Source organism: Oryctolagus cuniculus, chromosome 6, assembly GCF_964237555.1.
Source record: "Oryctolagus cuniculus chromosome 6, mOryCun1.1, whole genome shotgun sequence".
Lineage (NCBI taxonomy): Eukaryota > Metazoa > Chordata > Mammalia > Lagomorpha > Leporidae > Oryctolagus > Oryctolagus cuniculus.
In genome coordinates this window covers 3,297,391-3,309,945 of record NC_091437.1, presented here as the reverse complement: position 1 = coordinate 3,309,945, position 12,555 = coordinate 3,297,391, and the positions used below count along the sequence as shown (strand labels likewise).

General features: G+C 58.5%; 1 protein-coding gene across 3 annotated transcripts in view; it reads left to right on the top strand.

The window, feature by feature from the left end:
• EPB41L4A (erythrocyte membrane protein band 4.1 like 4A) overlaps nucleotides 1-12,555 on the top strand; it is a 216,209-nt gene that overhangs the window by 172,499 nt on the left and 31,155 nt on the right. For all 3 annotated transcript variants that reach the window (XM_051834523.2, XM_008248402.4, XM_051834525.2), the window contains exons 13-15: nucleotides 776-866; nucleotides 3,553-3,636; nucleotides 5,743-5,856. In XM_051834523.2, the coding sequence (XP_051690483.2) occupies nucleotides 776-866; nucleotides 3,553-3,636; nucleotides 5,743-5,856 (289 nt within the window). The remainder of the gene's footprint in view (nucleotides 1-775; nucleotides 867-3,552; nucleotides 3,637-5,742; nucleotides 5,857-12,555) is intronic.

Genomic DNA, 12,555 nt, shown 5'->3' with positions numbered 1-12,555 from the left:
AAGTGTGGTCCCAGGCGCCGCATACCACACTCCTGCAGGCGGCTCCTGGCGGCCCAGGCACTTCCACACCTTTATTTGGAGCCTGGATTCGGGCGCTGTGTCCGCCGCAGGCTCCCTCTGCTGGCCCACAGGCGTGTGTGCAGATCTGTATCTAAATTTACTTTTTTTGGTTTTTAGAGGTGTTTGCATAAAGACACAATCGGTTAAGACACAATTTGGTTAATGAGCAATACCAATCACATTGGAAATACTCCCTTTTGCATTCACATTTTGAGTTGTGACTTGCAAAGTTGCAGTTGGAACTTGCAGAGTTTTTGGTCACGGTGGCTCTCATACAGTGGCAGCTGTGACACGCTAAGAAGCTTCTCCGTGGCACAGTGGCCTGGGTGAGAGCATCGTGCTTCGTTTGCCAGGCTATGGTGCCGGCTGTCTAGCATCTTGCTGTGACTCTTGGTGCCGACTGTCCAGTGTGTTGCTGTGACTGTTGGTGCCGACTGTCCAGTGTCTTGTTGTACCAGTCTCGGGCAGAGACTCCGCTGTGTGAGGAGTGAGCTGACGGTTTCAGAGGCTAGGCGGGATGTGGTTAAGGTACTCCTGGGACACGATTGACCGCGTGTCAGAAAACAGCACCTCGGATTCGCTGGGTGGGGCGTTATTTATTTGAATTTATCAGTAAGCTGTGCCATGATGTCCCTGTGCTGCCTTTAAGGTGACTGACTTGCTTCTTTGTATTCTCTGTGTTGCGTCTCCTTTCCTTCCCTCTTTCTGCTACCAGGATCCAGCAGCATAAATCGGGTAACTGCAAGCATGGAGAACGGAGAAAATGAAGAAACGACCACAATTATCGCACCGTCCCCCCTGAAGAGGTCAGTGCCGCCAGCCGAAGAGGCCCAAGCGAGTTCTCCTGTTGCAACACTACACAGCCTCTCACTCGGATAGTTACCAGATGCTTTGGACCCGCGGGCTCCAGGAAATAATCTCTGGGTGGGAGAGTCCCTGAAGCGGCCGTGGAACAGAGCCCCACAGCACTGCCTCTCTCAGTGGGAGACAGTGCCCTCGTGGTCACAGCGTGGGGAGCTCAAGGCCTGGCTGGGGACTGCCTCTCAGTGACCAGGGAGGTTCCACGTGTCTTTGAGAATAGCAGGATCTGATAGAGTAAAGGCATTGCTCTCCCAGTGTAATGGGCTGTGCCCACCGCAGCCGTGCAGTGGCCTGTGGTCTGGGAACTCCGAAGCCGGTGTCCGTGCACATGCGACAGCTGTCGCAGCCCCGTGCAGGCTCCCCATGGCATCCCCTGCTGGAGCACCTTTCTCTTAGTGAATCACCCGACAGTTCCCCTGGAAGGCCAGCGTGCCTCTCTCTTGTTCCTGAATCCAGTTGAGCTCACCAGCAGCACCTGATACGTGGGGAGCGGCTCGCGTGAGCTTGGCTTTCCTCGCGAGGCTCCAGGCAGGCACCTGCGTAGGCTGCAGACATCTACTGAGGTCCTCAGCTCCTCTTGTGTGGGCCGCGGGGCGGCTACCTTGAGCTACTTCGTGACGTCTCGGCCGGACGGTTGGAAGCCGCGAGGGTCTCGCCGGCGACGTCCCCGCCGCCCTCCCTGTGTTCCCTCGTCGTCAGTCCCAGGACTTTGCAGATTCTCATCCTGCAGGGACAGGGCCTTTCCTTTCACACCCCACACTCACCGCCTTTGCCTTGGCCGCCTCACAGCTCTGCGTAAATGGGCAGCAGCCGGGGTGCACCCGTGGGGCGCCCACCCTGCAGGTGGTTCCGTCCCCGTGGCCTTCCGGCGTGCTCGGGCCCCTGCAGTGGCCTTCCTGCCAACCGTGCTGACGGCCACGCGGTGAACCTGCCGCCCAGGCATCCGTTACTCCTCACCTGTCGGCTGGCACAGGCTGTGCTCATTCATGGACAGATGTAGGAGCTGCAGTGCAAGGTTGTTTTCTGTTTTTGAAATGACCTTGTTGTTGTGCCTCCCCATTGGCTGTTCTTTTTTAATTAATTAATTAATTTGAAAAGCAGAGTCAGAGAGTGCTTTTATCTGCTGGTCCACTCCCCAAATGGCTGCAATGGCCAGGGCTGGGCCAATCCGAAGCCAGGAGCCAGGAGTTTCATCTGGGTCTCCCACACAGGTGCAGGGACCCAAGCACTTGGACCATCTCCTATTGCTTTCCCGGGCCATTAGCAGGGAGCTGGATCAGAAGTGGAGTAGCGGGACTCGAACACTCATGTGGGACGCCAGCACTGCAGGTGGCAGCAGCTTTACCTGCTGGGCCACAACGCCTGCCCCTTGTTGGCTGTTCTAAAGGGCCCTGATGCAACCATGTTCTCGGATAATCATGTCGAGAAACGGGGTTCAGAGCAGACCAGGACTTCAGTCGGGTGCTCTGTCATTTTCCAAAGCTGAGAAGCCCGAGAAGTGAGTGGTGACGCATACCTCCCCGCCCCCGTGCCCTGAGATGGGCATCTGCTTGCAGGGCCCTCCCCATGCCTCCCTGTGTTCCCAGGACAGTTGGTTGGGGTTGGATAACAACCCGGTTGCATGTACATTCTAGGCACTGAAAGATGGTCCTGGGTCAGGTGTCTGAAGGTCGTTCTCTGTCGCTCCCCCTCTTCGTGGAGGAACGACACAGGACCCTGCGCTGTTCTTTCGTCTGCTCGGCCCTCCCCGGGTTTGCTGCTGGTTCTTCCCGGGTTGGCTACTGTCCCTCCACCTCCGTGGAAGGGCAGTTCCCCCTGGCCACATTCCCCACTTCCGCAGGGGAGCGGCACACCGCCGGCCGGCTCTCTCGGGGGCTGCACAGGTGTTCCTCAGGTGTTCCCCTTAGATGTTCCCGGTGCATGCCGTCTCTCTCCTCCTTTATAGTCCTCCTCCGCCAATCCTAACTCGGCTGCCCACACGCCGAGTACGCTGCTCTCCAATCAGGAGCAAGTCCTACAGTTTATTGGTTGAACTGGAGGCAGCTGCGTAGAAGCTGTTTTCTCCTCTCCCAGCGCCATATTGTGGGAGAGCAGATGCATAGAATAAGTCTTAATTCCAGTAACTTAGTCTAGTCCGAATTGCTCCCCACAGTTCTCCTATGCGAGAATGAAGCCAAGATATTGCGGAAGCTGGGAAAGGCCAGTGTGGGTGGCCTGAGCCTGGCCGGAGCTGGAGCCGAGCAGACCCTGACCCCTGTTACAAGGCAAGTGCCAGCCAGGGCCTGCGTGCCTGACTCCCTGCTGCCCAGCTCACCTCCAGCCTCATCTCCGTGGTGGCGCTTGCCTCCTGTCCAGCAGGTGGCCTCCTCTGAAGTCTCCTGAGGATGGCCCTGGCTTCCGCTGGCTCAAAGCCGTGAGCTGGGAAGAGAAGGGGCCAGGCCCCAAGGCCCGTGCGGAGCCCTGTGTTCTGGAGGCTGCCTCCTGTTCCCTGTGGGGTGGATGCCAGGATGAGCAAGCCAGGAAGCGCTTATTCTGACACTCGCTTGGTGTCTCGCTGAAGAAAACAGTGTGTACGTCCACTTCCTTTTATGTTCTCCTTAACCCATCTCCTGCACTTTTCTTTAATTACAGCTTTAAGAAAGCAAAGAATGAAAACAGCCCCGACGTCCAAAGAAGCAGACCCCGTGCGCCGTGGGAGGAGGATGGCCCGCAGGGGTAAGGGGACTCCTTGTCTCGCAGAGCCCCGTGTAACGGGGATGCACCTCTGTGGCTCCCGCAGTGGGGGCCGGCAGCCCGGGGCTGGCTGCAGCTTGCACTGGACACAGGAGTCAGGTTCCTACATCAGCGCCACTCGGCGGGGGGGGGGGGGGGGGGGGTTCTCAAGTGGAGACCAATAGTGTGCTACTGCTTTTGTCATTTTTAAGCTTATTTATTTATTTGAATGGGAGAATGAGAAAGAGAAATAGAGGTCTTCCATCTGCTAGTTCACTCCCCAGATGGCCCCAACGGCTGGGGCTGGGCCAGGCCAAAGCCAGGAGCGTCATCCAGCTGTCTCACATGGGCGGCAGGGGCCTAACCACTTGGGCCACTTTCTGCTGCTTTCCCAGGTGCATTAGCAGGGAGCAGGATCAGAAGCAGGTCAGGCAGGATTCGACTAGGTGCTCTGACACGGGCTGCTGGTGCGGCAGGCCACGGCCGAGCTTGCTGCTCCACGAGCCTGGCCCCGGCAGCCTCGTCTTACAGGCAGTGTGTTCCCGGGAGGACAGAGGGAAACAACTGGAAAAGAAGCAATTGCCCAAGTGATCATTGTGATAGAGTAAGATAATACGGGGGTCTCCAAAAAGTCCATGGAAAATGTGTATTGTGAAAAAGCTGTGCATAGATACCAAAATTTTTTGCAGCAAAATGAACTGGTTTTTTAATCTCATTTTTCCATAAGCTTTTGGAGGTGCCAGGTTACATTTCTGAGAATCCTAAATGACCTGTTAATGATAATTTTTCTTTTATGTAATTCCTGTAAAAACTTCCACTGAAAATCAGAGCTGATGAATAGTGATGCTAGGAGACTTTCATTTCTAAAAATATGGATCTGTTGGGGCTGGTGTCGTGGCATAGTGATCAAGTCACCACCTGCAATGCTGGCATCCCGTGTGGGTGCCATTCAAATCCCGGCTGCTCCACTTCCAGTCCAGCTCTCTGCTAATGTCCTGGGAGAGCAGCTGAAGATTAACAGCACAAGTGCTCGGGCCCCTGCACCCACCTGAGAGACCTGGAAGCTCCTGGCTTTGGCCTGGCACAGCCCCAGCCATTGCGGCCATCTGGGGAGTGAACCCGCGGTTGGAAGATTTCTCTGTCTCTGGCTCCCCGTCTCTCTGGAATTCTGCCTTTCAAATAAATAAACAATATGTCTCTTTTTAAAATATGGGGTACTGAGTTTCTCTCTGTTCACAACCAGCAAACCAGTCACAGACCCACGTGTCCAGGTGTGATAGCCCAGGGGTCCAGTGTTGGCTCGGCCACCTCCTAGCTGCCTTCCTCGGGCCACTGGGTGAAACATTCTGTGTTTCTGTTGTCTGTGACTGTGTCTCAGTGCTGAGGGTGACATGAAGATGAGCTCTGTGCTGTGGTCAGCTTTTCGTTACTGCGGTAAAATGCCCAAGACAGCTGCCTGAGAGCGGGGAGGTTTAACTCTGCTCACGGGTGCCGAGGGTCCCAGCCCCGTTGCTCCAGCTTCCGGTGAGGCGGGAGGACGGGTGTGGCAGCGAGCGTGCCGAGGGACGACTGCACGGTGACCAGGGAGGCGGGCAGACAGGCTGCGCCCAGCTCTGCCTCTACACCCAGCCGTCTGTGAGACCCTCCCTCCGAGGGACCCTGGGCCCCCCGAGGCCCTCTCTCTGCCCCCCCCCCCCATGCCACCGTGGCTGAAAGTTTCCACCCTCACCGTGCCTTCACCTTGCGTGACCCGAGTTTGGAGCCGCATCCCATTCAAGCCACTGCACTGATGGCGAACAGAAAGCCTGGGCTAGTCCCTGCTGGCTGCTGGGCCGGCGCTTGGCAAGCCTCAGTGTTACTGTGGTCATTCGGGTGTGTCTGTGTATCCGTGCCTTCCTCCTGAAGGCCAAGGCTACTGGGGCAAGTCTGCTCCCGCAGAGTCCCGGCTGTTGTGCTGTGACTGACAGCTCTGGCCCCGCCCTTCACTCCCTGAGTCTCCTGCAGAGAGAATTGTGTAGCCAGGAGCTGGTCCCCGGTCCCCAGGCCTGGCTCAGGGGCACCTGCTCCTTTGGGTCTGCCGGGCCTGTTGACTGTCCTCTTTCTCTCCAGCGGGCTCTACCACTGTCCCAACGACCGCACCCGGTCCCCGAAGTTCCCCTGCACGCGTCGCCGGGCCCCCTCCTGCGGGAGCGACAATGACCCTGCACAGCCCCTGAGGAGGAGGTAAGCAGAGCCCAGCCGCTCGGGAGACTCCTTCCAGCAGGAGCCTGGAGCACAGGCTCGCCCGCCTTCCTGGGAGTCACCAGGCCGGTGACTCTCCCAGCACCACTGCTGCTCCAGAGTAACAGGTGGTGCTCGGTTGAGGTACAGTCAGCCAGGGGTCCTGAAGCAGCCGGGATCTAAGAGAGTAATGTCGTAACACATCGGCAGGGGCTTGCTTTTTGTATTTTCATTAAGATGGGTCAGTTAACAGCGCGCGTCTCGTCGTATCCTAGCAGTCCATCGCATGTGGTCTGTGCCTCACGTGGTACCTGAGGTTCATGGTTGCTCTCTGGGAAAACTGCACCTACACGTCAGGGTCTGGGCTGCAGGTGGGTGACGTGACAGAGCGTGGGTGAAACCCTCTGGGGCACAGAACGAGAGCCCTGTTGTGTCTTCCTAGCGGCTCAGAAGTCTCCTGTGATTGCAGCTGTGTCTGTACCTCGTAAAAATAGCTCCAACAGGCTTGGGCTCTGCAGAGCAGGCTGGGCGTGGAGCGGGTGCGAGATCTGGGATGGCCTCCCAGTGAGGTTCCTGCCCCTCGCGGGTTGTGGGGACTGTGTCTTACCCTGGCCACCCATGTAACTGGCCTTTACCAGTAATTTTATAGCTGCAGGAAGGAAGCTCCGGTCAGGCCGTCAGGTGAGCCTTGAGGCTTGATGTGACTGCTGCGGGCTAGGAAGTGGTTCATTCTCACCCGATTGATCTCTTCCCAGAGCCTTGTTCCCCAGCTTCCTCGGACTGAGTCCGACTTCACCGTCACACAGCTCAGGGCCAACACGGGTTAGACGGAAAGGCGGGCAGTGGTTGGCATCGGCTTGGGGTTTGTCGTGTTCCCAGCACTGAGGTTCACAGATGAGAAAACCGGAGCTCAGGGAGGTGACTGCTTTTGACCTGCGACCCAGGTCTGCAGGTCAGAAAAAGGGGCGCGTGGAATCTGCATTTAAGCAAGGCCCTGCCCAGCCCTCCTGAGCTTTCTCCTCTGCTACAGCAAGGTTCATTAGAGTCCATGTGTGTGTCCACACGTGTGTTTGTGTGTGCATGCTTTTGTGACACTGCATGCACAAATGTCCCTGTGCCTGTGTGTGCCTTGTATGCATACATAAGCGTACATGTGTGTTTCTGATTTTTATCATTTTTCATCCTTGATTGATAGTATGATTTATAAGCACTCCACAAATAAAATTAAAACGTGTTAAGCAGATAACTGTTTTGATCTTAACACATTTGAAAATGAATTTATCAAGGCTTGCTAAAATATGCAGATGTGGACGTTACTGTTTACAGACTAATAGCACACGGTACTGCGGAGCGTGCGCAGCCCAGCTGCAGACTTGCTGGCCCGTGCACCGAGATGTGCTTTCTGCTGGCCTCCTGGAAGCGCAGACGGGAGCTTGTGAGGCCTGGACAGGGGCCCTCTCGTGGGTGTCATCAGGGAAAGGCTATTGTGATTTGCCCAGCAGAGAATCATTTCGCCCAAGTGGCCGGGGAGACTCCGTCTGGTTCTGCCCCCACTTGCAGGCCCCCTTCGATCCACTGGCCTGGAGGCGGAAGTGCCTTCTTCCCTCTGTCCTTGCTGTGCATGCGGCCCTGTGCCTGCCCGTCCACTTCAGCGTCACGTGCTCTTCCCTTGTCCTGGACACAGGTCCCTGCAGGCCGGATGGACTGACACTTACACCCAGCTTTGTCAGCTGCATGGAAGAATCCCAAGGACTTAGGTTTGGAAATGCCTTTGGTTGTCGGATGCCAGGGTAACGTGCTCTGCCAAAGGTATCCAGATGCCTGGTTTTGCCAGCAGGATGGCGTAAGGTCTCAGGTGCTGGCCGAGTCCGGGCAGTGGCCCTCTCGAGTCCGGGGCAGTGGCCCTCTGCCTCTTGGGGTGACCGAAGCCTCTGGGGCTCTGATGAAACCTTGGACTCGGTCCCTCAGGGACAAAGACCCACCCTAATGTGCCCATAGGCAGTTTCATGCTGTTTCCAGGGTTTATGGAGCCCCTCAAACCTGCTTGGTTGACATCCCTGCTCTAGAGAAAGCCAGTGTAGTTCTGGGGTACAAAGTCCCTGCCCCTTCCTCCTCCATCTTTAGACCCAGAGGGTTTACTGAGTGCTGCATTCCCGGCAGTGTGTGTGACAACCCCCAGCGAAACCCTGCCCCCTGGTGAGCAGAGGTCTTGGGCGTCTGAGATCACGGTGCTTTGGGAAGGGAGTCTGGACTGAGGGGGATTAACCTTGCAGGAAGCCTGGTCCACCTGCCCTCAGTGAAGCCATTGGGAGCTATGCACAAACAAGACCCCTGTGCAGTCAGCGCTGTTGGTGAGGGTTCCCAGAGCTGGATTCTTAAGCCAGGATCTGACATGGAAGCACTCAAATAAGAAAGACTGTGCCAGCCAGGGGCAGGCGTGCACAGCCTTGGGCTGGAAGGGAACAGGGAGCAGTGAGGGAAAGGAAGGCAGACCGCTGTTGCTCAGGCTCTGAGAGCGAGCAGAATGTGCTGGAAACGAGCCCCTGGAGAAAGACGGGGCCAGAGAGGATGCTGGTCTTCAGAGCAGGGAGGGGAACCCTGTGGTTGCATTTGTGCTGGCCAAGATGGCCCCTGTCCTGTGGAGAGTGGTAACGGGACCCTGGGGATGGCGAGCCAGGCTGCAGACGGTCTTCTGAGTGTTGGCCACTGGGGCTGGGCGTGGACAGCTGCTGACACCTAGGAGGTGTAAGCCAGAGGGTGGTCGAGAGCCGTTGGGAGGTCTGAGGGCGCAGGAGATGTGGAGACTGAATCCCAGGCTTCCGTGATGCAGGAGTGCAGGGGTGATGCAAGGGCGGGAGAGTCACCAGGACCTCACGCTCGAGAGGCTGTGTGCTCAGATGTCGCATTTGTGGGACTGAGAGCTCAGTGTCTGACCTGTCACACGCGTGGGACCCTGGGCTCAGCGCCTGTGATGTCACACGTGTGGGACCCTGGGCTCTGCACCTGTGATGTCACATGTGTGGGACCCTGGGCTCAGCACCTGTGATGTCACACCTGTGGGACTGTGGGCTCAGCGCCCGTGATATCACACCTGTGGGACCCTGGACTCAGCGCCTGTGATGTCACACCTGTGGGACCCTGGGCTCAGCTCCTGTGATGTCACACACATGGGACCCTGGGCTCAGCGCTTGTGATGTCACACAGATGGGACCCTGGGCTCAGCTCCTGTGATGTCACACGTGGGACCCTGGGCTCAGCGCCTGTGATGTCACACCTGTGGGACCCTGGGCTCAGCGCCTGTGATGTCAAACCTGTGGGACCCTGGGCTCAGCTCCTGTGATGTCACACCTGTGGGACCGTGGGCTCAGCGCCTGTGATGTCACACACATGGGACCGTGGGCTCAGCGCCTGTGATGTCACACCTTTGGGACCCTGGGCTCAGCGCCTGTGATGTCACACACATGGGACCCTGGGCTCAGCACCTGTGATGTCACACACATGGGACCCTGGGCTCACCTCCTGTGATGTCACACACATGGGACCCTGGGCTCAGCTCCTGTGATGTCACACACATGGGACCCTGGGCTCAGCTCCTGTGATGTCACACCTGTGGGACCGTGGGCTCAGCACCTGTGATGTCACACACATGGGGCCCTGGGCTCAGCTCCTGTGATGTCACACCTGTGGGACCCTGGGCTCAGCGCCTGTGATGTCACACACATGGGACCCTGGGCTCAGCACCTGTGATGTCACACACATGGGACCCTGGGCTCAGTGTCTGTGATGTCACACCTGTGGGACCCTGGGCTCAGCTCCTGTGATGTCACACACATGGGACCCTGGGCTCAGCACCTGTGATGTCACACCTGTGGGACTGTGGGCTCAGCGCCTGTGATGTCACACCTGTGGGACCCTGGGCTCAGCACCTGTGATGTCACACACATGGGACCCTGGGCTCAGCACCTGTGATGTCACACACATGGGGCCCTGGGCTCAGCGCATGTGATGTCACACCTGTGGGACCCTGGGCTCAGCACCTGTGATGTCACACACATGGGACCCTGGACTCAGCTCCTGTGATGTCACACCTGTGGGACCATGGGCTCAGCGCATGTGATGTCACACACATGGGACCCTGGGCTCAGCACCTGTGATGTCACACCTGTGGGACCCTGGGCTCAGCACCTGTGATGTCACACACATGGGGCCCTGGGCTCTGCGCCTGTGATGTCACATGTGTGGGACCCTGGGCTCAGCTCCTGTGATGTCACACACATGGGGCCCTGGACTCAGCGCCTGTGATGTCACACCTGTGGGACCATGGGCTCAGCGCATGTGATGTCACACACATGGGACCCTGGGCTCAGCACCTGTGATGTCACACACATGGGGCCCTGGGCTCAGCGCCTGTGATGTCACACGTGTGGGACCCTGGGCTCAGCACCTGTGATGTCACACACATGGGGCCCTGGGCTCAGCACCTGTGATGTCACACCTGTGGGACTGTGGGCTCAGCGCCTGTGATGTCACATGTGTGGGACCCTGGGCTCAGCACCTGTGATGTCACACCTGTGGGACCCTGGGCTCAGCACCTGTGATGTCACACACATGGGGCCCTGGCTCAGCACCTGTGATGTCACACCTGTGGGACCCTGGGCTCAGCACCTGTGATGTCACACACATGGGACCCTGGGCTCAGCGCTTGTGATGTCACACCTGTGGGACCCTGGGCTCAGCACCTGTGATGTCACAATTGTGGGACCCTGGGCTCAGCTCCTGTGATGTGACACACTTGGGACCCTGGGCTCAGCACCTGTGATGTCACACACATGGGACCCTGGGCTCAGCGCCTGTGATGTCACACCTGTGGGACCCTGGGCTCAGCGCCTGTGATGTCACACACATGGGACCCTGGGCTCAGCACTTGTGATGTCACCCAGATGGGACCCTGGGCTCAGCGCCTGTGATGTCACACGTGTGGGACCCTGGGCTCAGCGCCTGTGATGTCACACCTGTGGGACCCTGGGCTCAGCTCCTGTGATGTCACACACATGGGACCCTGGGCTAAGTGCCTGTGATGTCACACAGATGGGACCCTGGGCTCAGCTCCTGTGATGTCACACCTGTGGGACCCTGGGCTCAGCTCCTGTGATGTCACACACATGGGACCCTGGGCTAAGTGCCTGTGATGTCACACAGATGGGACCCTGGGCTCAGCTCCTGTGATGTCACACCTGTGGGACCCTGGGCTCAGCTCCTGTGATGTCACACACATGGGACCCTGGGCTAAGTGCCTGTGATGTCACACCTGTGGGACTGTGGGCTCAGCGCCTGTGATGTCACAGCTGTGGGATCCTGGGCTCAGCTCCTGTGATGTCACACACATGGGGCCCTGGGCTCAGCTCCTGTGATGTCACATGTGTGGGACCCTGGGCTCAGCTCCTGTGATGTCACACACATGGGGCCCTGGGCTCAGCGCCTGTGATGTCACACCTGTGGGACCCTGGGCTCAGCACCTGTGATGTCACACACATGGGACCCTGGGCTCAGTGTCTGTGATGTCACACACATGGGACCCTGGGCTCAGCGCCTGTGATGTCACACACGTGGGACCCTTGGCTCAGCGCCTGTGATGTTACACCTGTGGGACCCTGGGCTCAGCGCCTGTGATGTTACACCTGTGGGACCCTGGGCTCAGCGCCTGTGATGACACAGCTGTGGGATCCTGGGCTCAGTGCCCAAGATGCCCCATGCATGATTCCTCCAGGAAGCCCACGTGCAGGCCGTATGTGGGTTTAAGTCAGGAGCTAGGTTAGCCGTGTGAACTGAGTGGGGGTTTCTTGGTGATGTTGGTTACAATGTGTCTCAGAGATGAGGCAGCCTGGGTGGATGGTGTGGCCCAGGGACGAAGACCAAGCCGGTAGCAGTACTGTGAGAAAAGCCAGCGTCAGGAGGCTTGGTTGAAGAGTAGCTGGCAGAGGGGACTGAGAAACAATGTCCCTGGGAAACATCCAGGTAGTGGACCTCTGCCGGCCTGGGGGCGCCCTTCTCTCTGCACTCCCGAGTGCGCAGAGCCGGGCTGCTGCCTCCAGGCAGGAAGGCAGAGACCACTCTCAGGGTGGACAGGTGCAAGAAGAGAGGCTGCCAGACCCCGATTTCACAACAGCCCCGAGAAGGGCTGCCACTGCCCCCCGAGTGGCCCCACAGCCCAGGGGAGTGGGGAGTCCATGCCAGGTAAGCAGGACTGGGAGGAAAGGGGAGGGGAGAGGAGTGAACCCACAGATGGGCACCCAGGCTAGGACAGGGTGGGTGGAGAGTCCAGGAGTGTTCCCAGGCCCAGGGCCCACCATGTACCAAGGTGGGTGGAGAGTCCAGGGCGTGCTCCCAGGCCCAGGGCCCACCGTGCACCAAGGTGGGACAGGGTGGGTGGAGAGTCCAGGAGTGTTCCCAGGCCCAGGGCCCACCGTGCACCAAGGTGGGACAGGGTGGGTGGAGAGTCCAGGAGTGTTCCCAGGCCCAGGGCCCACCGTGCACCAAGGTGGGTGGAGAGTCCAGGAGTGCTCCCAGGCCCAGGGCCCACCGTGCACCAAGGTGGGACAGGGTGGGTGGCGAGTCCAGGGCGTGCTCCCAGGCCCAGGGCCCACCGTGCACCAAGGTGGGTGGAGAGTCCAGGAGTGCTCCCAGGCCCAGGGCCCACTGTGC